The 27,633-nt window shown below is 42.3% G+C and overlaps 1 protein-coding gene across 6 annotated transcripts in view; it reads left to right on the top strand.

Annotated features, from left to right (window-relative positions):
* The window catches only part of TBXAS1 (thromboxane A synthase 1), a 232,432-nt gene that overhangs the window by 27,037 nt on the left and 177,762 nt on the right, over positions 1–27,633 (top strand). Inside the window, exon 1 of one of the 6 annotated variants that reach the window (XM_087768216.1) lies at positions 12,252–12,439. The exons of 4 other annotated variants lie outside the window; for them this stretch is intronic. In XM_087768216.1, coding sequence (XP_087624342.1) covers positions 12,318–12,439 — 122 coding nt within the window. In that variant the 5' untranslated portion in view covers positions 12,252–12,317. Of the gene's footprint in view, positions 1–12,251; positions 12,440–27,633 lie in introns of those variants that run through there. One more of the 6 variants, XM_087768220.1, reaches the window with a different exon arrangement.

Raw genomic sequence — 27,633 nt, 5'->3', positions numbered from 1 at the left:
AATTCTTTATATTTCTCCGACAGCTGGACCAGGGTAGCACGGCATCGTCTCCCTCCGGCAGCAGGAACACAGTCCAGCCCTAAATGGTTAACTTCCTTGTGGTGGTCTGTCACCAACTATCAGGAATGGCGCTTCTCTTTGAAGACTAACTCTCTTTGGGAGGAAGATGGTGGCTGCTGTTTTTAGAAAGCAAAAAATGCAATTACCTTTACCAAAGGAAGAGAGCAGCTCTAATAGTTTTTTTTTTATCAGACTATTTTTTTAGACTATTTGGGTAATTCAGTGATTATTACTGCACAGCTCTTTTTCCTTAGGGGATGCTAGACTGTTCCAAAAGCGTTTGTTAGTTTACTTAGACATTAAAGGGGTCCTTATGAATTTAGATTATGCTAAAGTACTTCAAAGTGTCCCTAGAGGTCCAAGCTGCTTTGAACTTAACCTTTTCTGCCCAGTCTTGTCATATGTGTGAGCCCAAAGACTGTAAGCAAGAGATCGGTGATTCTCAGTCTTTTTAATACTTTGACCTATGTTACAACAGGAAAAAATAAACAAACCAGATTCCCTCTGATCTAGCCAGGAAGAAAGAGAGAGGATGGTTTCAGTGGGCCTCTTTGTAACCCTCTTCTTAACCTGCTAGCTCTCCTGACCCATTAAATAGGACAAGCAGGAAAAAAACAAACAAACCCCAACTTTAAATACCCATTGCCTTATTTCTAACTGCTTTCCTTTAAAATGTGTTTGGTCCTCAGGGCACCTTGAGATCTTAATTTTTTTTTATATAAAATTTGAATAATGAAGCATGTGAGACACTTGCGATTTGAAAAATATGAACTTTAATAAAGCTGGTCACGCTGCTTGTGAGCTGTGTATATCACACAAAAATGTGTGGCTAGATCCTCCACTGGGGCTGTTCAAAATAACTGCAGTGACTCTAGCGGCGCTGTGCTGATTTACGTGAGGTGAGAATCTGGCTCGCATCCCGTATTATCTTGCAATGTGACTGTGCAGCTGTAACGCAATCTTATTCAGCTCGTTGGGTTTGGGGGCAAAATAAGTGCCCATGGTTATTTTTAGGAAAGCACGTCATCAAAGGGGTTCATATGATTCTCCCTCTCTCATATATTTATTTTTTATTGCTGTTGACCTACCTGAGCTCTTTTGGTGTTTGGAGACTTTAAAAAGAATAATTCAGTATTTTTCTCCACTGGGGTAGCTGGATGGTTTGTTTTTTCCCCTTTCTATTGCTTCACGGTGTTGGAGGCTATACAGGCAAGGCATTATTTTGCACATGATGCAACACAGCTCTTGTTTTTCTTGAAAGGTGGGTCCGACTGCACCTCTTTTCAGTTTTCAGGTGTTTCTACACAGCCTGCATTCTCCTTCACTCTTTAAAATAGAAATTGGACTGCTTGAGGGTTTTGTGGGTCATGTACTTCTCATTTTCCCATCTGAAATCTGAGCCCTCAGACCTTACAGTCATCTTTGCTACAGATAATCATGACAGTTGTTTTTCCCTTTTTGACCCTATGCTTCAGTCTCTGGGCTACAAAGGGAGCACAAGGGCTATTGGTGTCCTTGGGATCAGGGTCTGTTACCCATCAAAAAGCCTCTTGGATGTGTGCATCCTGTTTATATGCCAATATCTCCCCTAATAGCGTTAGGGAGGAGGAATTTTGGAGTGTCAGTTATTTTTGTAAGCAGAAAGTGCTGCCTATTTCCCCATGAGGCATGAGCAGCTCTTTAAGAACGTTTGGAAGCATGAAGCAACAAGGTACTACTGGGCATTATCACCAGCATTGTTCTTTAAACTATTTTTATTTGCACGTACTTTATCTCCAGCATTTCTTCAGTCTGAGAAGATCAAGCAGACGCCACATGTACAGTGTATCCCAGACAGCCAGATGACACAGTACTGTTTTGACTTGAAAGTCAGACTTCTGCTAAGCATCACGGGGCAAACCTTTATCTCTGCACGTAGCGCTGAGGGGTGTAGGGAAGAATTCGTTCCCTCAGTCAGTGGAGCTGATCTAGATTTTCCATTGCAGTCTTTAACTGCGAGCCTCCTAGCTACAAGGCTCTTTTCTCCAAAGTAGCTCTGGGACCCCCCCATGAAACGTAGATCCACCAGCCCTGTACAGATTCCTCTCCCTCATCTATTTCTCCTCTGAAATTCAATTGCTGCAAAGAAAGTGCAGAAGCCTCTGCTTGGTGCTTACATAAAGGTAGATTAAAAGTCTTTGCATTCTCTTTCTATCCCACCTCTTAATGAAGTGTAATTGCCACCTTGGTCCTGCTGGAATGAAGACTGCCAGTGCCCCAAAGGAAGTGGTTGGCTTGCTCCCAAGAAACATCTAAACTATAAAGGTGGTTCTTGAAATGAAGAGCTTTGAAATAAAAATTTGTCAGTAGATTGTAATGTATTGAGTCACTTGGACTGACATGGCTTCTGGGTTGCAGCTTGCTGTTAAGGGCAAAGTCTTGTCCCTTACAAAAATCCTTAAAAAATTTCTTTTAAAAGCATGAGGTCATCTTGTTCTGTGGAAAGTTTAGTGCGTTTGTCTTCCCTGCTGCAAGGTCAGCATAAATCAGACTGTGTTATGATAGAGGTGCTCACTGAAACAAATTCCTAATAAAAGAATAAACATGGAAGCAATCCATCTGTATCCTCCACATTCCTCAGTGAAGCCTTCCTAGAAGCACAACTTGGAAAGAAACTGGTGGGGTGGATGGGAGATACCGCTTGCTAGTAAGCACTGACAAATGAGGGGAGATGTGTTAAAGTTAATTCTGTTTCCCAAAAAGTAAATCAGATTCCCACTGTACTTTTATTTTGCCAGCCAAGCTAATCTAACCCCCACAAGCCTTTGCTTTGAAAAGCTGGGGCACTAATACAATGTGGAAAGCTTCTTCCATTAGCTCAAAGTGCATCATCTGGACTTGCTGGTTGCAGTATTGTCCTGAATTTAGCTATTGAAGCTGGCAACCCTCTATATTTATAAATAGCTTTATTAACCTCCTTCCCTGCCTACCCTTTCTCCCCTTCCAAGAAAACCTGACTGTCAGAAACAAACCAGCTTGTATCAGGTCCAAATTCGAGTATGCTATTCTATCTAGGTTAAATTTTGCATAGACTTTGCGTGGGTTTGATTCTGGCTTGCAGTCTGTCTTGTCCAACCAGAAGACTACATTTAAATAGTGCTTGATAAATGGATACTTATGGCAAATGTCAAGAGCTTAAGAGGAATATCCATGGAAGTGGCTTGACCAGTTTCATCCACAGTTCCAAGTTATGGATCCTAAAAACTAAATCGAGTAATGAGCAGTGTTTAGGTTTGAAAGTGTGGTCATTGAGAAAGAAGAGAGAAGTGGCTGTCCTTTATGGAAGAGGAGTTACTCTAACACAACTTCAGCACAGAGTGGTACTTCTTGTACTGGTTTCTGCAGTACCTTTTGTTTTAAGACTTTAACTGTTCAATAAACAAACCTGGAATTCTTGCAAGAGCATTGTTTTTCCCATCTAAAGGTGGGAGAGCTTGAACACAGAGAAATGATTGGCCACTGGTGCACAAGTCCACGTCAGAGCTAAGAGCAAATCTAAAATCTCAGGCTTTCTTGGCAGTGTTCTAGCTCTTAAGCATTATATTGTGCTTCAGTGAAAAATGAGTACCATGAAACTATCTCTCCTCCCCAGTGTAGCTGCAGTGTTTCCTGCATATTGATAACAAAGCAAAGCATCTATAATAAATTCCAGGAACCTTATTTCAATTGTTCTGCAGATGGTGATTATAGAAGAAGGGAAAAGTTGTGGTAGCAATGAATGCTTGTCACTGTCTGAAAGATGACTTGGCTTGTCTGCACCTTTCCTGCCCTGCATCATATGGACTGAGACAAGTTCCTAGCGAGTTTGAGGCACGTGTGGACTCCTATGTAAATGACCTGGACTGCAAGGATGAATATGTAGCGTTCATCTCAACTTTATGCCCATCCTGGGCTGTTTTTGAAAAGAGAGTCTTCAGTGTTAGATGGCTGCTGTTATTCTGTACTGTTAGAGAAAACATAGCTGCTTCTCACATTTCATCGCCTGCCTATCTGCTGCTGCTCCATGTAGCTTCTTTTACCAGGAGGGCCCCCATGCTGAATGATTAACACAGTTATTTGCCCTGGCAGACTGGAGCAGGTACCCAGAAGACGTGGTCTGGAACCACGATGGGAAAAGGGGGAGGCTGTGACCTGAGGTTTGCTGATACACTTTGTGTTTCCTCACCCATGTGAGTGCCCAGAGGAGCCACCACAGACCCTCCAAGGTGTCCTTCACGCCGTGCCTGTGTAACTCGCTGGCTGTCGCAGCCCTGGCACAGCAGTGTCAGTCCCTCAGTACCGAGGTGTGACTGCCAGCTCAGCACGAATCCTGCTTCACCTGTCCTTCTGTAGGATCTGGTGGTACACTTCCAGCCATACCTCCTGGTACGGAGACCTTTCAGAAACAGCATATGTATGGGGGGGATGGGGTGGAGGGAGAGAGCGGGGAGGGTTGTTTAAACTGTCTTCAAATAAAGATTTGTTCCTGCTCTCTGTGGTTAATATTGATTTAAAATATTTTTGCTACAAGTCAGTTTAGTCTTTACTCTCATCCAGCTGTGGGAGCTCTGGTTTGCAATTGCCTGTGTGATTAATCCTTTTGTGCATTTCTTTCATTGTATGCATAGTGTCAACTCTCACCTAGCACATCACATGCTGAAAAAATCCAGAAACCTGCCTTGTTTTCATTTGCTCTGTTGTACGTACGCATGCATCAGTGTGGGGTTTTTTTTTGAACAAAAATATCCATGAAAACAATGCTGTAGTGTTAAACTTATATCCCTTTCTCCTTCCCCTTCTCCCACACCCTTCCATCCTTCCTAAATCCGTTAAAGGCATATATAATCATTTGGCTTTCCTGGCTTACTGCCATATTTATTACACGAACAGCAATGCACAACAGCACCTGTGAGCTTTATAAAGGTCTTATTCATCTGATGGGCTTGCGCAGCACTCGGCACGGAGACGAGGAATACGTACAAATGGAGCGGGAGGAAATACTGAACGTGTGCTTATGGGAGAAACTATGAGGAGCGCGGGAGGTAGGGTGAGGGGATTTTTTGAGTTGAGGTCTCTTTTGTGCACTTTCTACTGATTGATGAAGGCGAGTGCTCACCCCTGCCACCACCCGCAACTCACTCTCACATAGGCGCACGTTCTTTCTTGCCTATAGATCATGCTCCCCTCTGGATGTATGTGTAAAGGGCAAACGCAGCCGTCAGCTCTGACTGCTGTCCTGTGCCTTCTGGGAAGAGACTGTCCTCCTGCCGCCGCGTGTGCTTGAGAGGGGTGGCAGTGGGACGCGATTTCTGGCTTTCTAGGCGCACAGTCACACTTGTGCGTCGGCAGTCAAACAGGACAGTAATATTGGTTGTGTTTTGCTCTTTCTTTTTTGGCACATAAGTAGGGGATCCTATGAACAGGTAAAATAGTTCATGGGAGCTTTCCGTTCCTGCAGGTATGCACACACATCTGCACAGGTTTATCTGGAAGTTTGATGTTCTTTATATTGAATTAATAAAATAGTTGCAAGTTTTTGTTGGTAATTTTGAGAAATGTTCTTGCAATTTTTTTGTCAATCCATTTAAAGAAAGCCAAAGTGGTATAAATTAATTTTGAACTGGTATAAAGGTGTCTGCACTATGTTATCTGCAACAAATTTAATCAGTGGAAGTTTTACGTGAAGGACAAGATCTACTGAAATTAAATGCTCAACATTCTCCTCCTGTATTCTGCTCTCTTCTCATAGTTTACATGCAGGTAACCGTTATTTTAAGATCAAGGAGATTCTCTTCCTTGCAGACAACATGATTAATTAACTGAAGGGCAGTAATTCTGTAATCAGTAACCAGTGCAGTGTTCGCAGCCCAGATGAAACAGCCTGCTTGTGTATTCTCTGGAGCGCCATCATGGGCATTTCTCCTTCGAAGAGAGCTTGTGCTGGTGCTGTTGGGCAGCAGAGTCTGTTTCCTGAAGGGGCGGTGAGATATTGTGGTAGTGAAATCCCCGAGACCTAACATAGAGGCAGACGTTGCCTTCACCGACTGGAAGCCAGGCATGAATCCGAAGCTCTGCAGTGATGTGCCACCCCTCTAGTGTGAGTTCAAACTTTGATGGAGGAGTATTCTAATTTGAGGTGAAGTGATTCAAAGAGCTGTGGATTTTTCCTCCCCTCTGCCAGAAGAGAAGCATCATCTGGCCAGGATAGGTTGTCTCCCACCTTTCCATAGTGATGCTCCTTCTTTGCTCTTGGAGAAATAAACTGGGCTTAGTGTATGATTCTGTACTACAAGATGGTGATGTACAGGGAGTTTGAAGAAGTGTGGTCCATGATGGATACAGCCTTGAGTGCTCTGATTCCCCTGGCAGACCTCCACTTGGTCCTGGGCACGGTGGCTTTGCTACGCTGCAGTGGAGCACGGCTTTACTAGTGCAGAGTGTGTGGTCGATGCAGTGTACTGGTAGTCCTGTAACAGTATGGATTTTGTACTACAGTCATAGTTTTGCCATGGCTGTGTAAAGAACAGGAAAACAGCGTAGGTTCAATCTTTTGGATGTGACAGTTTTAAGAGCCCCATGGTGCCTCCTCTCCTATCCCAGGCTCAGGCCCGCTGCAGTTCTGGGTTAAACCCTCAGCAGAAGGGGAGAGAAATGGTCAGGACAGCAAGTTAGATAATATAAGGGTTGTAGAGTTTCTCAAGAAGCAGCTATGGTTGTGCCTTCCCTTAAACACAAATTAGGTTATTTTTTTCCCACGGAAGTCAGTGGAACTACATTGCTATAAAATCCTATTAAGAATGATCATACTTGAACACTGTCTTCTGGTTTTAGTGGGGTTTTCTGGGTCTTTCCTAAGCTTGTTTTCCTGTTGGTACATCAGTAGCAAAGACATGCTTTTGGAATCTCATGTAGTTTGAGAAGCTTTAAAGGTATTTTCCACTTGATAAGGTCTGTTTTTGAGAACATAATGTGTTTATTACAGGTTATCAGATCACATCACTTATAATTTTCTCAGAAAAGCAATCGATTTCTTAGAATAAAATGGCATTGAAAAAAAACATTCAAGTGTTTCCTAATGTAGTGCCCTTAACCTATCTGGTGAAGTTTTGTTTTTTTTCCTTGTAATATCTATTTGCACAGTGCCTAAGTGCTGAAGTGCATTTTCCTTGCGTTATGGTTTGCATGAAATGTAACTCAGAAGAAGTGCAGTACACCCTCTATGAAGGCTTAATATAAGACTTAAGCGCTACTTAGAGTTTAATGTAAGCCCTGTTTTGATGGGCTGAAGTAGGATACCTGCTGACTCCTTGCACAGTGATGAATTTCACCTCCACAGTTTGATTTGCAATTGATGTTAATAAGGGGATGGCTTACAGGGAAAGCAGTCAGCGTGAAGACAAGTGTGGAGGCCCTACCTTTGTAGGGCTGGAAATGATAATAGGTGTGGTGCTCTGTATTTGACGGGGCTTTTTTATAGCTCGTGAAATACAGGAATGGGTAGGCCTGGCCAAAAATAAACAAAGGCATGTTTTCTGCTTTCCACTGCTTGTAGTGCAGCCCAGCAATAAACAGCAGTAAGCAAGGCAAAGGTGGGTGACAGGCTAAGTCTGGAAAGGGGGCTCCTGAGATGCTGAGCCCAATCCCCTGCAATTGCAGGCACCTGTGTTATCCCCTAAGCCTTTTCATAAACTGATAAAGCTTTAAAGCTCTATCCTATTAGGTGATTTTGGCTCCCCTATGTGAATAAGCTCAGTAACACATGTCCTTGTCTTCATGCCTTAGAACTCAGTAGAGGAAATTTTTTTTAGGAGACCAGTAAGAGAGGTTGTTAAGAAAGAGGTAAAGGAGCCAAAAAATTCAGCTTGGTGACTAGATTTTTGGGAAAACTTTTGCAGACAGGCGGATGGCTTACTCATATCTATGAAAACAGGGAAAAGAAAAGATGGGAAGACTGATGGCTTCAGGGAGACATAAAAGACTAAGTGAAAGATGTAGGAAAGCATTGTGCGATTTTTCAATCCATAAAAACAAAGAAGAGAAGACTTAAATTTTTAATTCTGTTTGCAGAATATAAATACTGTGTTAAAGGGGAGAGTTTTTTTAATTCACTGATTGCAACTGGAAATTTGGGGACAGCCTTATACAAGCTAAGCACTGAGCAGAAGGCAGCAGTGCTGAGCAGTTGTGTGATACAGTGACAACCAGCAGATGCAGAAAGCAAACATCTGTTGTGCTGCCCAGCACAGCTTCTTTCCTGAAGAACAGACCAGGGTCTGCATGTATGTGATTAAGACTTTGAAATGTCATTGGCAGTGAGGAAGGGAACATATCTGAGTCCTCTATGGTACCTCCATGGAGTGGTCCTCTATGGCACCAAAGTGGGGTGCATGCACACCAAGGGATGTGCAAGATAATCCATTAGAGTGAAGGAAGAAAATATTTTTCGTACCATTAAAAAAAATGTTTACTACATCTTTATCTCATCCTTTCTTAATTTCTACTTTCATGTATGCTTTGTAATGTACATAATTTATTAGTACATGTATATAATTTATAAATAAGTACATATACATATATTGGGGGTCTGTGCCTAAAAATGTTTTACTGTTAGGGTTGCACAATCAAAAAGGTTTGGAGATCACTGCTCTATGGAGCCCTTAGAAGCAGCAAATGTAGCAAATGAATTGATAAAATACAGTATGACAACTTGGACAATGCATTTTTTAATGCAAATCTACAGTGTGCTGTGGACATTACTGCTCTGAAAGTCTTGCATAGTGGTGTTCATCCATCAGAGAAGGCCAGAGCTAGAAGGGCTTCTTCACATTGATTTGGGATGTGGCTGAGCATGGCAGTGAAGCTGGAGTGTCGGTGTTGCCCATTTCTACATCTGGCTAAAGCATTTACGAAGGAGGAGGCATTGGGAACAGGGTCAGTGTTGTCACGGTAAAAGAAGTGGGTTAAATAACTTATTTGGTAGTTGAGAAGTAACTTTCATGTTGCTCAAATTAGTTACATGCTTCACCCTTGATCACACTAGTGCCTGTACAGCAAGGGCAAAATCCTTACATTGCCTTTATGATGCTCAGGCCTTGCTGCTGCTTTCCATAAGTCAGATTTTGTCAGCCCTTCTAATGCTCTGCAATACTTTTTATTCCAGAAATACAGCCAATTAACACAACCATATCAAATGAGATTACTTGCAGAGTGGGTCTGATCCCAACCCCACTGCGGTCAGCTGAGGAACTCCCGTGGTCTTCAGCACATTTGGGATAGCGCCCAGGATAAAGAGCTTGTTGAAATAGAGTGGTTGAATGAGTCCCTAGCTCTTTCAATAGATTTGATCGAGCTGTGCTAACAGTTTTTTCCAACTGGAAAAAAATAGATAACAGCATGTTTGCATATGGGCTTGTGCTTTCCTCCTTTCTCTCCCCCTCCTCCCTGCATGCACATGTATTTAGCACAGAGGCAGACGCGTGGTTGTGTCAACTAACTGACATGAAGCAGCATATCTCTGATAAAACTGGGACTCTGTTTGATGTAGTTGCAGTCAAATGTGCTTGATTTGAATAAGAGATTTTTTTAAAATCTATTTTTATGCAGATTTTAAAGTCTGTAAGGTAATGAGTCAATAAGACAGCTATTAACACTTCAGTCTTTCTGATACCCAGAGTAAGAGAAAGAGATGGATAAGATCTGGCTGTTGTAGATTTAGCCAGCCTTTTCATGCTTGGGTTAAGTTAACCCTGTTTTATATGCTGAGTTTTGTGTTTGAGTAGTCCCAGATTTTTGCAAATGTGAGGTTCAGCTACATGAAAGACTGTTTACATGTCCTGAGATGTGCACAGTGATATTTCTTGACTGCATCCTTCCTCCATTTCCACATTTATATTTCTCTGATAATGTCCATTTTTCAAGGTAATCACACAATAACTTTCACTGACCTTAAAATTTGTGTGCTAGGACTGCCTGCTCATGACTCTCCTCGTGTTTTCTCTATATTGATCACAGTAGGCTTGAATAATGAGCTTCAATTTCTGTTATTAGTGCAGGCCATGGAAGCACTGTGTCCAATTATGTAAAAGAAAAAAAAACACAGAAAACCCTTGATTATATATTTTAGAAAGGAATTTTCTGTTTTCCTGTAAGGTCCTGGGATAAATGACATATATGCTAAATCTTTTGTTTATTTTGCTTGCCCCTTTCAGGGTATCGTATTAGTTATACTTACTGAGAGTTGCCTGTGTACAAACACAGGATGCTATTGAATGTATGAAGTGTGCCTAACATTCACATATTTACGATTACTACACGTTCAGACTGACTAATTATACATGACAGTGCAGTTAATTAGGGGTTCATGTAGGCACACACTTGGTAAAATTGTATAGACAGTTGTGTGCCTCAGCTGTGTGAAAATCGTGTCTCTACTCTTCAAATTACAGCTTTTGAGGGCTAAAGAAATTTTATACACAGACCAGGTAGGGTAAACCCAGCAGTTCAGTTGTTGCCTTGCCAGCCACACAGCAGAGGTGCAGCAGCCTGCTTGTTGCCGACTCGGTGTTTCTCGGGGCTGACCTACGGGTCTGCGTGTCAGTGAGATGGGGCACCCCATTCCCTGTGCTCTCTCGAAGCCCTGGCCCCCTTTCTGAGACGCACACTTAACAAATCCCTCATTGTTCCTTTCATCCTTCCTCTCTTCTGTTTTCCACTCCTCCTATACACTGTTGTTTCTTCCTTGCGTGACTAGTACAGCAGCAAACAGTTTCAGCTGGGTGTTTCTGTCATCTTAACTCTTCTGGCCAATGTGGTCAAAACTTCTTTCCTTTGCTCTCTTCAGGTGCCTGTATTCAGACACTTACATGTACATAATGTGATGATTGCTTTTTTTCTTCAGAAAGATTTGGGTGCCTGCAACTTCCCTTTGTTTCTGGAGAATTTCTGCGCAATGGCTAGTTAAGATAGAACCCCTTTATTTGAGTAGCTAAATGTAGATTTAGGAGCTTTGTCTTTTGACACCCAAGTTTGAAAAACGTGGCTGCAAGCAGCGATGCAAACTATATAATTTTTCTCCTTTATAATGAGAGAAACACTGAAATGCGTTTCTAATAAGTGAGGATAATGCGATGTGGAATATGCAGCCTCTGGGTTACTTCTTGTTGTTTTTTAATTAAATCCAGGAAAGTTTGTTTTGTTTAAGAGCTTCATAAGCTGAAAGTTGTGGAGTACCAGTTGAGTGCAGAACTGCTGTTTTGCTGCTTGAACAGAAACAAGACCACGGCCAATTCGCTGGCAAGGTGGAGAAGCCTGAGCAGCTAACGTGGGTGCTGTAATTACTCTGTACTCGGGGTGCCTTGGCTGCCTGAGCTCACATACCATCTTTCACAAGCACTAAATTATCTTTAAAAATAAACAAAAACTACCATATGCTTACACCGCTGTAGAGACGTGCAACCTATTTTATCACCAGCCGCAACTTGCTAATGGAACAATAGCAACCACCATAGCCTCGGATGACGGGTCCGAGGATGTTTCATAAGGCCTCTGAATCATCTCCCGTCTATTTGTTGCAGTGTTTCACCAACCAGGTGCAGGCAAGTAAGAGACTCACCCGCCCTTTTGCCTACTTGCCAGCAGTTATAACTGTAAGAACCTCTTTGTCTAAGCTCAGTTACAAGCACTTCAGATAACTCAGTCCCCAAATTTTGTCCCGTCACCACGTACTGCCATCAGACTCTTTCTTTTCCTTTTCCTTTTTTCTCTTTCCTTCTCAAATGCTGGTTTCTAACATCACAGTCTTTCACTGCTTTGCTCTGTAGGAAGAAAAGCTATGAGAGGGTGCATGTGAAAGCCTGTGCCAGTGGTCAAGCAACAGGAGGCAAATTGTGCACACGCAAAAAGGGGCTATGCTCTGCTGTAAAATACAGCTCCGTTCAAACAGACTTGTTTCAGAATCAAAAAGGCAACTGTTCTTCTGGCTCTGATCTGTCAGGAGAGAAAAGTAAAACCACAACTTTGATTTGAAGGAGGTTTAAGCCCACAGCTGGCCTGCCCCCAGTAGTGAGTCTCAGGTGCTTTGTATTTTGCTGATGGAATAATTAATCCTGCCTGCCTGCCTCTAATAGAGTGGTAAACCAGTGCAGGCATGGCTGCTGAAGGATGTGTGGTCTTCTCTAGATATTCATGTTTTCAAGTTGTGAATATACCTTATAAGGCCTATTTAGGAGCAGGCTAGAAGAATGAGTTGTTTTGCAGTTTATGTTGAAGAGGAGACTTGGTTAGGCATTTGCTATATTAATTTGTTTTTTAGAAAGTGCTATACTTACTTGAGAACGTGTTTGGGTGCACTGACTTTGAAGTGGTAAGTTTTGCATCTTTTTTTCCTCCTTCCTTAAAAGATGCTTTAAGTTACTGTAAGTTGGAAACCATTCTTTACAGCTATTCATACATCCACACGTGCTCATCCCTCTGTACATGCAGAGAATTGCACAAAATCGTCTAATGATGTTGTACTGTAGTTGTAAGGTTCAAAATGGTGGCTATGTTGTGATCGTGCCCTTTAATAATAGATGCTCCCTGTGCATGTGTAGAAGTTTCTTTTGTTATTTTTCCTGCTTTCCTTCAAAGAATCACTGTTCACAATAGCAGCCTGATTTTTTTAAATTATGATTATTATTTTTTATTAATTTTTTTTAAAAGTGGAAGAGTTGGGCGGTGATTGGTTTCCCAAATAGGCTTTACTTGGTATGAGTAAGGGAGACATGCCTTTCTTCACAGAGGTCTTTGTGATGTCTTCAGGTAGAAGGCTCCATGCTCTGAAACATGCTTAATGAGACTGAATGGTAGGATAAGGTAATAAAACAAAAGCCAAGTGCTAGATTCTAATAAACATTTCAATACAGAAAAGCCTAAACATGTCTGGGACTGTTTGACTAATTGTTAGCTGGCTTGGTATCTTTGCTTAGGCTCCTGTTTAAAGAGGTGAAGGATTTGTCTTTGCAGATAAGCTGTGGGCAACTTCTAACCAAAGCCTCTTTGTGGCTTTCTTCAGCTGTGTGGCCGTATTGGTGTGGGAGTGGCCAGTTCTGTGAGTTTGTAGCTGATTTGTATTGGTAGCACAAATCCCTCCCTGATGGAAGAGGAGGAAAATAGTCCCTCTTCCATCGATAGCGAACAACAATTAGAGCAGTAGTTAATCACTTGTTTATTTATAGACCAGAATGAGCTAGGCTTCCATCTAGTGCGACTTCCTGTGTATTCAAGCTGCGCGTTTTCCTTTAGACTTTGTAGGGGGAAGTGCTGTGTGGTGTGGGGGTTTTGCTTCATTGCTTTTTTTTTTTTTTTTAAAGGGGGGGGGTAGTTTTCTTCTGACAGCTGAAAGCTACAGTGAGTCCACTAGCTTCACTGGGAAATGGTTTTAATCTTTACGTGCCCTTCATCCCAAGAAATGGCATCTGAATTTAGGGTTACGTTTCTGTAATGTCTATACTCAGCTCCATGAGTGTTTTGGCTTTGTCAGGGAGGATGGAAAGCTGCTTGCTGTCAGAGCTCGTTCCTGTGTAAGTATTTGCAGGCGGCAGTCAAGGCACTTCTCAACTTTCTGTTCAATATGCTGCACTGACTGAGCTCCTTAAGCTTCCTACTTAAAAGTTCTTTTTATTTTTTTTCCCCATCCTTAGATCTCTTTCTACAAGTGTCCTTTGAGCTCCATCCAGTATTCCCATGCCTCTTCTGAACAGTGGCGGGACAGGGCTGTGTGTAACAGTTGCACAGTTGTCTTACTTATGCTCTGCGCATTTCCTCATCTCTGCCTGGTAGCCCCTTTTTATACTCCTGGGGATTATGCTGGTGCTTCTAGCCCCACCAGCAATGTTTCCAGCTCTAATTGAAGCAGTGACCTAGGACATGTCTGTGACCTTTCCAAGCAGAGCCTTCCATCCTGGAGGTATGATCTGTGTTTCTGCTTCCTAGATGCATCATCAGGCTGCCAGATGACTTTACTTCCCTGTTCTGTAGCTGCAGCCTGTCCTTTTTGCTCTGTGCTGTCCTACCCATCTTTGTGTCAGCGGTTAACTTTGCCAGGAAAAAGCTTTAGAGTCACGCTGTTTAAGGGAAACATTTCACACAGTGACTGAGCTGACCTAATAGCTCGCAGCTGCCAAAAGGGATATTCTGCTTCCCATCGCCTACTTGCTGGTGCTGACTCTGGTACTCGTTTGGCCCCTTGGTGGACCTATCCGGCTAACTATGCGGGCACCCTTCCCTCTCCTTCTAGATATAAAACCACCAGCAAAATAAGTTCACTTCTGCTGGGCTAGTTTGCTGGTTTAGTGGCTGCATCAGCTCAGGCAGGGATCAGATGAACATAGAGAAAGCAGTAAGAGGGAATATGTGGAGGTGGGTGGTAGAGGGGAGTGAACCACTTTTTTTCAGCTGTGGTGAGATCTCAGATTGTCTCAGCTGCCTCCTGCAGCCCTACTCTAATACATGACCTACTGGCTGGATTGTACCTGTATAAATGCCATGGCCAGGATGGGTTTGTCATAGTTCAGGTGAGTGGGACCATTGCTGGTGGTTTGCGATGTCCAACAGCTATCAAATAGCTGCCAGGACAGATTTCCAAGCACCAAGTCCCATGGCCACTCCAACAGCTCTGTGGCAGCAGGATGCCAGAAAGAGATCTGTGGACACATTCCTTAGCATAGAAAATCTGGGTCAGATTTAAGTGGCTGTAACTCATGATTCCTTTTATTAGTGAATAAGAAGCTATCTCTGTAAACCCTCCTAGTAGGAGCCCTGCAGATTAATACCTCACGGTTATTGGCCACGTTTTGTGGCCGAGTATTGAGCCAGCTTTTAGCTTGTCTAGTTTGGTGTTGTGTTAGTTCTTCATGTAGTGCAAGGTCTTTTAGGCAAGATGTTAAGTGGTGTAGTGATTCTAGTGCATTGGACTAGCCCAAGCCCAAGCAGATGCTATTGGACCGTACCTATACTCCTGCCAAAGAACCTCACTCCAGCTCAAAATGAAAGGCTTGTTTGACAATGCTGAGAGGCATCAACTGCATTTTTAGCCTCTCCTCAAATTCCTTGTTGATGGCATCCCAAACTGATAGTTTTATTTTACGTAAGGATGATGGCTAATTGACTTACTGTTACCTCTGCTTTTCTCTTGTCCCTTTACATTTTGGGATTATGCTGGCAATCCTTCAAATGCTCTGAGTTGTGCTAGTGTTCCAGGATTTTTTAAAAATCAGTATTGTTAGTACAGAACATCTTAGCCATTTTGTTAGGCATGTGTTATGTGACGCTACTTAATTTCGAAAACATTCCCCTTCAGCAGGATGCTGCCTTATCTTTTCCTCGGAATTGCACCTCTTAAACTTATGCAGTAGAAGAAATGCTTTTTCAAAGTATTGTTTGTCCAAATACTGATACCTGTGGATGCAAAAGATCAATCTTCTAAACCACTCAAGTAGGCAGTCATCCAATTCCTTCCTCATATAACTTCCATTTTCCTCTTTCCTCTTCCAAGAATCCTTGAGGTTTGTTATCTTTTTGTATTTTATCTTGAGGAAAGGGAAACTGCCACAGCAGAGAGCCTTTACGCCAACTTGCAGGTCCCTAGCCTACTGTGGTAGTCATGGGTGGGTTCTGGCCCTTGGCATGGATTTGAAGTAACAGGAGTTAAAAAGGGATGGGTTCTCCAGTGGGCAGCCCAAATGATAGAAGAGAACAAAACCAGCTGTACCTGGTGGGACCATAGCATAGAAAATCTTCAGCCTTGCATGTTAGGCTTTCCCTGAGTGTTGTTCAGTAGGGGAGCTTCCCAAGGAGAAGGAGAACAGCCCTGTCTGAAGGGGCTAGTGTGAATGCTCAATGGCAGAGTGTCATCTTGACTCACCTCTGCTGCAGGTGCACCTTTAAGGGATAGATGCTTGTGAAAGATGGATGCTCAGTGTGAATAAAAGCATGATGTACAGAACCCCTTGTGGAAAATGAACATAACTGAAACATACAAAATCGTTAGAAGTTCATTTTGTTCTGTGGGGAAATGAACAGATTTAGTGTATGTGTATGCATGCACATGAATGTACATATACGATGTATACGTAAATATAAAAGTATTGTTTCCTAAAGGATTCGAAAGTACCTTAGGTTGAGTTAGCTATTCCCAGTGTAGTGACAGAGTAAGTAAATAAAGCAGCCACTGTGCAGTGTGGTATGCCGGTATGGGAATGCATCTCCTTACCTTACCTGGGCCTTTAAATTGCAGCCACTGTTTCACTTACCACTTGGGGGAGACGTTAAAATTAAAGCTTATCTTCAGAGCTAGAGCTCTGGTAGTGGCCAGTGAGGGTCACCTTTTTCCAGATTGCCATGTTTGGCACACGGTATAGAAGATTTGTGCACAACTACACTTTACTTGGTTTGCGTGGATTGTGCTAAGGCTTTCCTGAGTGTCTTTTTTTTGTATTCCTCCAATTCAAAGATTTTTATCTATTGCCTTTTTGCCATGATTGGATTTTCCAGTTTAGCTTCACTTAGGACAGGCACTAAACTCAAATTGTCCAGCAGTAAGTAAAAGTATTTGCCTTCAGGCCTCCAGCTTTGTCTTATGGTTAGCTCCTTAGAGACAAACTAAAGCTGAAAATAATAATGCAGATCTGTAATGAGCCTAAAAAAAAATTATCATTGTTTTAGTTAGCACAAGAAATACACAAATCCAACTGTAATAATTAATGAACCTGTTTCCTTGCATCAGAGTCTCTTCCATATTTGTGGCTCAAGGTAGTGTTGAGGATCCTGCATCCCCTATCCAGCACATGGCTTTGACTAGCTGAGACCCTTTTCTTTTGACGAGCCTCTTTCTTCCTGCCAGGCTTTCTGTAATTTGTATCATGCCTTGCTCTTGTTCTTTTCTGCTCTAGATCCCAATTCTGTTGTCAGTCCTTTTATTTTTATCAACTTCTTAATCTCTTTTAAAGCCTCTGTGTATCAGCATCTAGTTTCTTTGTTCTGCCTCTGGAAAAGATCACTGATCTGCACCCAGGCACTTGCGGAGAGGGTGAAGAAAACTGGCTTCTCTGGGCTTCAGCTGTCCTCTTGCCTCTCTTTGAAGGTGAATCGTTCATGGTAATGACTAGCTATCATTACTTCCCTGTGGAATTTTAGTTCATTGTGGTAGTTAAAAAGTAATCGAATGACAGTGAGCAGACTTCCCTCTGCTTTAGGGGACCCCGTGATGATGATTTATTTATCGTTTTCGTTTCAGCAGGAGCTATGAACCCTTGTCAAAGAGCAGGGCTCCACTGTGCACATGAGTGCTGTGCGATGTAATGGAAAGATGGTTGCTGTCTCAGTGAATTTGCAGTTGAGGCGTTGAAGCATTTTGCTTTCATGTGCCAGGAGCATTTGAGACTGTTTAACTGAAGGAGAGGGGGTGAGCTGGGACAGGGGTGCAATAGCAGGTCCTTCGAGAGATGCTGTGAAGGGGGTCTTTAACGGGTTTGTACGGTACACTACTCGTGCAACAGTATGTCAGATGTTAAAAACCCAAGAGTCAAAGGAACAGGCAACAGTAATGGACTTTCCTTTGTTAGCAGAGAGCAATGATTACAAATTGCATCCAGGAGCAAGCCAGATAAACAGTTTGAGAAAGAACATGACCAGTATGAGAGCAAAGATGCTTCATTAGAATTAGCTCCTCCTGTCATGTGCACAGCTGCTTCATGGAGAGGAGAACGGTGGCTGTGTCGATTATGGAAGACCCAGAAAAGCAGGCTGCAGAGTAAGCTGTCATGTGCTATGACACCGAGTAATGCAAATCAACTCTGTTCCAGGAAAGCCATTTCCATGTCAGCCTCTACATGAAAATTATCTGACTTGAACAAGCGTTTCTTTATAAAGTTAAGAGAATTATTCTTAAGGATTGAAATTTGTCCGTGTCATGGAGGAATGGCCAGAATGGACTTCAAAGTGCAGTCTGAAGATGAGATAATGTGCAAGAAGCACTCTTTTTATAACCAGCAGCCCAGAGAGGAACATGTCAGCTTAAAAAGTATATTTCTGTCTGAACAGTCCAACCTGCTGTTTTACAAGTAATGTGCGGTGTTACTACATTTTTTCAGTGATTAAAGAAGGAAAATACCTTTCAGTCCATTCTGCTCTGGGTTTGACACTTCATGCATACCTAGTGTTGCTATTCCTGTGTGTATCTGGTTGCTCAGTCTCCTTACAGCTTGAATTGGGTGATTCAGAGCTCCAGGAAACCCCAGTTGCTTTTGTTTTGCTTTTAATCTGGATGGCACTTGGGAGCAACACTTGAGCCCCCTTTTTTTTAAGGCAGTTTTTCAAGTTCGGAGACTCTCCTTGAAGTTTGCTTGCTACGATCCTTTCATCCAGTCTGTTTGAAATTCTGCTTTTCCTTTGGCTTTGTTTGGCATCTTTTCAACTGCTTTCTGTTTTGTAGTAGGTATCAGCCTTTGTTAGTGGCCCACGATAGCTTACGCGGGCTGGTGATGGTGACTGACTGCTCAAGCACACTGAAAGATGATTGAAATAATTTCCCTGCTCTTCGTGTCTCATACCTATGGTTGTTAAAGGGTATTCTGCTAGTGCTGGGGTAGGGAATAAAAGATATGCGTATTCCTTGCTCTACTTTGTCTCTTACAAGATGAATTCACATTATGAAAATGACTGAGTTACTTCTCTTTCCTGTGGGCTCAACTCTTGTCAGTCTGTAGGTACTCAAGAAGCCATGAATAAGGTGCAAAGGAAAAGAGGAGGCTGAGTTTATTTTCTGTATTTCCACAAGCCTTTGAACCCCACTTTTGTACTTTCACTCACTGTTCATGTGTGCAGGAGCCTTGAGGTTGGAAGGATTGTCTCTTCTTCCCTTCAGAAACTAATGATGATGTTCCTTGGTGGCCACTGTGCTTTGCTGCTTTTCACGAAGGGAGCTCCGGACATCCTTCGCTTTAATGCTAGTGGTATTAAACTGCGCAGCAAAACGCAGAGCTCTGGACTCGCGCTATTTAGATGCGTGTATGGTAGCTTCCCTTGTTTAATTCTGGGGCTTCGCAGCCAGTACCGGTGCTATTTTGTGATGTAGCAGATTGTCATTTGTTCCCTGAAGCATTCTCGCTTCTGGTGGGTCCTTCTATGCTGCTTCATGTGGCTGATTCAGCCACCTGCCAGGACGTGGGATCACTCCTCTAGAGGTGTTTGTGCCTCCTTTATACCTGAATGGTGTGGAAACGAAATGTGTGTGTGTGTGTGAGAAGTGTAATTTAATCATTTGTGGTGGTTTTTGTTTGTTTTTGGGAATGATGGAAAATGAGAGAAACAGAGGAATGAAAATCTGAGCCAGAAAAGAAAAATACAGAGGCATCCTTTTGCCTTGTGGCATCAGAGTGCTCCCAGTTTTCAAGTCATGGGGAGCAGGCAGAGTCTCCAGTATTAATTTCAAGTTTATCACAGGCTGTCTGGTATGTACAGCGTTATAGCATCTTTCCTGTAATTAAGGGTCAGACAACATTGTCATTGTCGCCCCCCTACTCTAATGGATTAGAACTTGCATAAAATAACTAGCTATGAGCTGAGATTTTATGTGTGCTCTCAGACTGAGAGCCAGCACTTCCTTTATTTTTAATCTGGCATACTTAATTATAGGCGGGTCTGAGAGCACCACAAATTAAGGTTGTGTGATGCTCCCATTATACAACTCTATTTTCAATTGTCTATTGCTTTATTAAACTCTAAGCAGCTGGGCTTGAAGTTTCCAGGGCTGGTGTTTCCCTTAGGTAGAATTATTGAAAAATTTCGGTTAAAATGAGCTCCATAATTTTTGAGATAAAGGCTAAAGAAAAATGTTGGTTTGTTTGTTTTATTTTTGGGATCTTTCTACGTTTTGTTTTTTTTTTTGCTACTCTTTAGATGTGGTGTTTGACTTTCATATTAGCTGTGACGCAGGGATTCAATATTTGGTGAGAGGAGGTGTTTTTTGTCAGTGGATGTACTTTTTGCCTTTCTCAGGCAAGTTTGGGCATGTTGTAAGTCTGAAAAATTACAGTTAGCATACATTCAGTGGAATCTCTTATGTTTATATATAATTTTAAGCTAATATTTCTGATTCTGTCTTTGCTAAGCATATTCTCACTCTTTGTATGTGCTGAGGGTTGACCAAGCAGCAAGTCCCTGAGAGCAGTTCGGCTTGCTCCAATTGCAGGGACCGAGAAAAGCATTTCTGTAAAGGATCCCCTATGCGATAGCATCAGTGAGGCTTGGGCACAAGAACTGCAAGTGGGGAGCCTTTCTCACCTCTCCACCAGCCCTTTTCCCCTCGACTCACCTGCCACCTGTGTGCAGCGCTGCCAGGGAGGAGAAAAAGGTTGTGTACTGTGGGTGTCGAAGTGATAAGAAAGGAGGGGACTTGTGCAAGTGGTCCTGGGATAAATCACTGCACGGAGGATAGTGAATGGCTGATACAAAATAGTGTGGGACTGTGTTGGGAAGGGATCAGTTGGGGAGCTTACGATGGGAAGTGAGGCAGAGGCTGGGTGAGGGGAGCAATGCAGGTCTGCTCAGGTGAGAAGCAGAGATTGGGGCTGGCAGTGGCGGCAGGACCATGGGTGAAGAAGAGCAGGGATGTGACGGTGCTGGCAGAGGAGCAGGTGAGGGCTCACTGGTGAGGTGTCAGCACCCAGCAAGGAGCTTAGCATTTTGGTTTAGGAAGTCTTAAATTTTGCTGCTTTTTCTCTCTGAGGAAGTGTTAGAGAGACCCTCTGGCAGGCTGTGCCTCACAGCTCCCTTGCGTGAAAGACAACCTGCTTCTTCTGTCAGCTCTGCCATTAGCTCACTTGGCAAAGGTCTCTGCCATAGTCCTAGGGTCTTTTGATGACCCCTGGGGATGTAAAATGATCCCATGTGATGGATTTTTTTTTAATGAGCTTTTAAAAAACCTGTGGACTTGCACAGAAAATGGCATTAAAGGCACATTATTGAGGTTATAAAGTCAAGCACACACAAGTTAGGAAATGCCAGAACAAAGTTGGGCCATGGACCATTAATTCAGGCTCTTTGTACACTGTGAAATGATCTCTGGTGCTCTGATCACATCTGTTTCTGGTCAGCAGGACCTCTGCGTGTTCAGTGCACTGGATGGATGGTGGCCCCTTGATGTTAACTTAAAAATAAATAATTATTTCACGTGCCATGTAATCATGATGTCTGTCTGCATTCATCCAGAACTGTCTAAAGGGAGGTGAATTGTTCCTGCAATCTGTCAGAACTGCTCATTTGAGATTACAAGTGGGGAAGATGCCTGGAGGTTTGTTCCAGTAGCTCTTTTTGTCTATGCTTTGGTGCCTGCCATCCTGCCATATGTATGCTGACAGGCTGATCTCAAAAAGGGAGGAAGGACTGTGTTCCCCACCTCTCCTTCGGTCAAGGAAGATGTCTCAGGCCCAAAAGCACTGGGAGGCATTGAACCTCTTGAAGCAATTCTGTGTTTCCTAGGGCTTTCCCTGATGGGATGTGACTCCATGCAGCCCTTGTGCCAGCTGGTTTTTAATAGCACTGAGTGGCTCTGTATGTACTGTTGCTGTTGAGGAATGTGGTACAAGACCTGAACTCTAAAACCAGTTCCCTGACAGCAACAGACATCAAGCAAGTTGTCTGATAGACCAGAACTGCATGGATTAAAAAATGAAATGCAGCTGAGGTATGTATGTGCTAGTGGGAATACAACTTGGCTTTGCCTGCACAGCACATCACTACTTGATGTGTATGCTAGATAACATTTCAGGAATGCAGCCACCATAGCACTGTAACCCCTTTTTGACCCTATGAAATAATGGGCCAGTGGCCTAGTGAGTACCTCCTTTATGGCAATGAAAAGCCAGAATGATCAGACTCCCAAGCAGACTTTCCTCCCTCGATTTAAACATGAAACTGCATCCCTCATCCATACTATTATTGCCGGTATGTGGGAATGGTTGAGATGCATACAGAAACAGGTGCCATGTTTTCTGCAAATAGAGTTGCACCACTAGGATATGAACTTGCATAACAATTAGGAAGACTAATTAAGCTGAAACTTCATGTCTTTTCAATTATGCAATTAAGATGTCCAATTACAAAATTAAGATATGTAATTATGTGGGGAGGAAGAAAAAACTTTACAAAATTTTACCATGGCTTCTGAAAACTGTGTTTCTAGCAATGCACCTGTTTATGCAAACTTCAGTCTTCCTGGCTGAAGCAAGAATGTTTATGGCCTTGAGGTGGTACCATTTTCTTCTGTGTGCTCATGATATCTGTGTGAATGTTGTGGTTTAACCACAGCCGGCAACTAAGCACCACACAGATGCTTGCTCCCGCGCCCGCCAGTGGGATGGGGGAGAGAATCAGAAGGGTAAAAATGAGAAAACTCATGGGCTGAGATAAAGGCACTTTAATAGGACAGAAAAGGAAGAAAATAATGATAATAATGATGATAAAAGAATATACAAAACAAATGATGCACAATGCAATAGCTCACCACCCGCTGACTGATGCCTGATGCCCAGCCATTTCCTGAGCAGCTGCTGTGCCCCCCTGGCCAACTGCTTTTTTTTTTTTTTTTTTTTTTTGTTCAGCATGATGTCATATGGTATGGAATATCCCTTTGGCCAGTTTGGGTCAGCTGTCCTGGCTGTGTCCCCTCCCAGCTTCTTGTGCACCTCCAGCCTCCTTGCTCGCAGGGCAGTATGAGAAGCTGAAAAGTCCTTGACTTAGTGTAAACACTGCTCAGCAACAACTAAAACATCTGTGTGTTATCAACATTATTCTCACCCTAAATCCAAAACACAGCACTATACCAGCTACTAGGAAGAAAATTAACTCTATCTTGGCCAAAACCAGGATAGTGAATAAAAAAGGGGAAGAGGAAATTGGTCCTTAAGAAAGGTATGGTACCAGTGGTCCTAGGGGGAGTGAAAGGAAGGCTCGGCCTGTGGTTAAAGCAGCAGGGCTGTGATGTGAGAGCTGAGCTTAGCTATCAGCTCTGACCCAGGCTTCCTGCAGATGTTATGTATGGCCTCACATATGCACCAGACCTCAGATCTGCTGTGGACAGTCCTCCTGGTGAGGAGACTACCCTTTACATCCATGTGGGGTGGAGATCCCACCTCCTTTCCCAAGGATATATGTTGCTACAAGGACACAACAGACTCTGCTGCTGTTGGCCTCCACCATTTTGTTTAAAGGTTTTGAGCCAACAATGAAGGGATGAAGCTGTGGATTTATGACTCTTGTTCTTTTGCTCTTTATTTGGGAAAGTGACCGCCCAGTGTGAAGGGGCTGCACTCTGAGAGAGGTGATGAAATATTGTCATTGGCCTGCTGTATGGACCATCTGTCTCTCCCGGGGCTATGCTGGAGCATGGTGAAGCATGTTGCTTTTCTATATGGGCTTTTTCATTTAATTGGCCTTGATTCACTGCTAATTTTTTTCTTTTTTTTTAAATCAAAGCAGCCCCCAAAACTTTAAACACACTGTGACAACCTGCAGCCTTATTACAACCAGTCCTTTGAGCCTATCAGTTTTCTTAAGAGACACTAAAAAAATTGTTCAGCAGACCAGAACAGTATGGATTAAAAAAATGATTGTTAGCAGAGAGATGAGGTATAAATTTATATTGAGCATATATTTTGGCCTTTCCTGTACGTTATTCCTGGTACATTAGCAAATGTTTCAATGAAATAATAATCCTATGGTCATTTAGGTTTTGCAGCTGGAAAGCTTCTGCCCCTGTGGAGGCAGATGGTGCAAGTGTGTGTAATGTCTGTCTTTTTCTTGTGCAATTATATCAAAATTAAAACACTGGGAGTGCATGCAAGTGATTAAGGAGAGCAAGTGTTACATGGAAGGTCTCGTTATCTCTGAAACTGGTATTACAACCCTACAAATTCATAGTTAAAAAGTATAGATTTGTTGAGCTTGAAAATAAAATTGCCTTATCCCAAACTGACTAAAGTATCTTTTGAAGCTTACCTCTAGAATGTATTGAAGTTATACTGGTGGATATTCTCTTTTTTTTTTTTTTTTTTTTGGAGGAACAGTAATAATTTCTTACTCTGAGCCCAGTATTCTACACAATGAAGTATACTTCCTTTCAGCAACAACCTCCATTTTACTGCTAGGTAACAGTAAAGGGCAATTTGGTAGCCTTTGTGACCAAGGTTAGAACAGGTTATAAGAGGGATTTACTTTCCCTGTTTTTCTGTCTTCCACTTTGTGAGAGAGTGCTTCAGGACTTATCTGTCTTTTGGGGATGGACAGCCGATTTAATTTTGTGTTTTGTTTTGTTTTTCTTTTAGTGAGTACGCTTTCTGGAGGTAATAACCAGAGGTAGTTGTAACCATCTGGGGTGGTATCCACTTTGGCTGCAATACTCGCCCACTTGCAAGACCTGGGTTCTACACGTTCCTCTGTCGGAATGGGAGCGGATAATGATTTTCTATTTTAAATATCCTGAGCATCAGACTAGGGGAAAGACTTGTGTAATGACAGCTCTCCAGTGACCCTGCTGCAGTATTCATAATGCAAAATTTCCCAGAGAAGACTAAGAGCAGAAGGTCTAACTCTGTAGCCAGCCTGGGGATATCATCAATGTTTTGGTGAGACTGTGCTGTCTAGGCAGTGCTCCCAGGAATGCTTGTATATTTTTATATGAGCCATCATTGTAATGTTGGGGAGGCTACTGTTATTTTGTATATTATCATTACTTTGTGAGCAAAACACATCCCAGTGTTAACTGGGATCTGGTATGGGTATATGTAAATAGAGGGAAATAGGTGAAAATGCATGATGATTATCTCGTGGTTGGCAGGAATGACTTCCATTACCTCAGCAAAATACTTTGTTTTCCCACGCAGTCTTCCAAAATAATGCACCTCACAGCTCCCAACAATGAGATTAAATAACATCACTTTTTTTACCTCCTAGTGTCCTAGTTTATAGCTTTCCGATATTATCAGGTTGTGCGTTACTTAGATGTAGAAGGAATGACGCACTTTCTCTATTGAGAGAAATTTGGGGCAATTTCAATGGTATGTTGAACTCTGTGATGCAGAATTGGCAACTCTGTAATGTTATCTGCTACACAAATTGATTGCACTTAATGGTAGACTGTATAATACTTTTTCTTGCAGTACTGATCAGTACTGACCTGGCTTGGCAGATGGCTAGTTCTGTTGATTATATATCCATCACAACTTATGTTAATGATCTGTTGATTTTAGTTCTTTCCCCTTATTTTTTGCATGGTGTTTTGCGAAGAGAAGGTCATATTTCAGGGAGCTTAAATCTGCCATGCTGGCCTACAGGAATGTTAACTTCCTTTTAACAGTTCTGTTTAATATATATAGAGAGCATCTAGCTCCGAGAGGCCATTTGAACGTCTTCAAAGAGTTATTGAATTGTTTATTGATCTCCTTCATTACTGCTTTCCTCTGGTTCCTTTTGATGTCTTGTCACTTTGTTCAAAATATAATGCCAGAGTTTTAAATTAATAGTTGTGCAGGAAGCCCTACATGTGTAAATATTAGGGTATGTTTCTCCTTTGGGTGAAAATGTGCTAGATCGTCCAGTAAATATTGCTGCCATCAGAGTTTATTCTTTTTTGTGCCCCTCCCTTTGCATAAAGACTCCTTCCTCTCTTCCTCTTAAGAAAACTGAAGTGTCTGAGGTTTTATCTTTAGGTTTTATAATCTCTTACGCTGCCATTGGAAGCTTACAGACTAGTTACCTGCTTAGGGAAATAAATTTGATTAATTTTCGCTCCTTCCCTTTAATCTTTTCCACGTGTCTCTCTTATATTTGTTAAATTCACAAATTAAAAGTGCCTACTGATTTTTTCCTTTCATTAATTTATTTAATCACTTTTTTAAGCTTTTTAAGCTTCTGGAATAGACAACATCTCATGGCAAGGAGTTCCGTAGTTAATATATTGATTACTTGGAAAAGCGCTTCATTTTTAATTCTGCCACCTGAATATTCATTTGTGGATTTTAATATTATTATTTTTTTAAATAGTGGCTAACAATTCTTTATTTGTTTTCTAAGCTATGCAGGATCTTAAATATATTTGTCATATTCTACATCAGTTGCTTCTTTTTCCAGAATTAAGATTATAGCCTGTTTGCTTATTCCTTGCACAGAAGTTCTTCCATATCTATGGTCATCTTGGTCACCTGTCAGTCTCTTCTGTCTCTAGATTTTGCATTTGGCTTAGTCCTTCTGGTCTACTGGCTGGTCTTCTGCCCTTAGTGTGCACCCACAGCAACAGCTTGCCTGGTATCAGATTAATTTTTGTGATAAATTAACACAGAAGTGTGTTAAGTGGCAGAGTGAGAAATAAGACTTCTCACTGGTGATAAGGCAGGCTCAGAACTGTTTCATTTAGATGTACAGCTTCCCCAGACAAATGTCTTGTGACTGCCTACAAATTAACCCTGCCTGTTTGCACTCTTCCAGCTTCTGGCCCACCTCCCCTTCCCAGCAACAAAACCCGGCCACTGCTTCCGTAGTGCGCTCAGCGCGCAGCATTGCGAGTGACTGGCCAAATGTGTGTCACGGGTGTGCCGAGTAGCCGAATCACATAAATTAGCCTGTTCGTGTTATCGGTTGCTTCTGGCTGAAAAGTCAAAGGTTTGTGCCATGAAGCTGTCGGATTCATGTACTGCTGATGTTCATGTGTGTTATACAGGACAATTTTTATTTTTTTTCTTTTTCAAAAGAAGCTCCCAAGTCACTCCTTCCTCTCTCTCCCCCACCCAAAATGGTGGGAATGAGCTGAAATAGTGCAGAGGTGGGGAAAAAGGCTCTTAAAATATTATTTTAGGTTGCAGAACATAAGCTGTTACATTAGAAATGGCCAAAGTCAAGATTACTTGTGCAATGTTAGATCATCTTTCTTTTATGCATGCAGCACCATCAGTCTTCAAGCACTTGCATACTGTTTTCTTTTCTGCAAGACTGCAGATATTTCAACAATACCAGAAATATTGTGAAATCGTAGGGAAGCGCTAGATGTGTTTATTGATGAGATTTCTTTTTTCCTGCTGGGCCTACCCTTTCGTTGTTATATTGCAGTGTGTAGCTTGACTACAGCAGTTCTCTTTCCCATCCCATTGTAAACTGTGTTTCCTTACCTTTTGAAAACCTGCTTCACATGTAACCGAATAAAAAGTGTCAGAGAAAATCACCTTAGGAGGAGAAAAAGGAAAGCAAATCCTCAGCTGTATGGAGCTGCCAGTAATGTTCAGAAGCTGACAAAGATGAGCTGCATAGTCTTCAGAGTCTGGGCGTTTCTTCCCTTGTGAATCTGGGTGCGCTGCACTCATTAGTTCTGCTCCTTTTTAAATATTTGGTGATCACGTCATTTACTTTGTGTAGCATAAGGCTCTGTTTCAGTCACTTTTCACTTTGCAGTACATGAAGACCAGGAGTCTACAGAGTATCCAGTCTACAGTGAAGTTAGCAGTTAACTGTAGCCCAGCCTGGTGTTTTGTG

This window comes from Nipponia nippon, unplaced genomic scaffold (assembly GCF_047370975.1).
Source record: "Nipponia nippon isolate SJK-2023a ecotype South Korea unplaced genomic scaffold, ASM4737097v1 scaffold_3, whole genome shotgun sequence".
Lineage (NCBI taxonomy): Eukaryota > Metazoa > Chordata > Aves > Pelecaniformes > Threskiornithidae > Nipponia > Nipponia nippon.
Note: the sequence above shows the minus strand (reverse complement) of the source record. Positions and strands in the feature narration are given on the sequence as shown.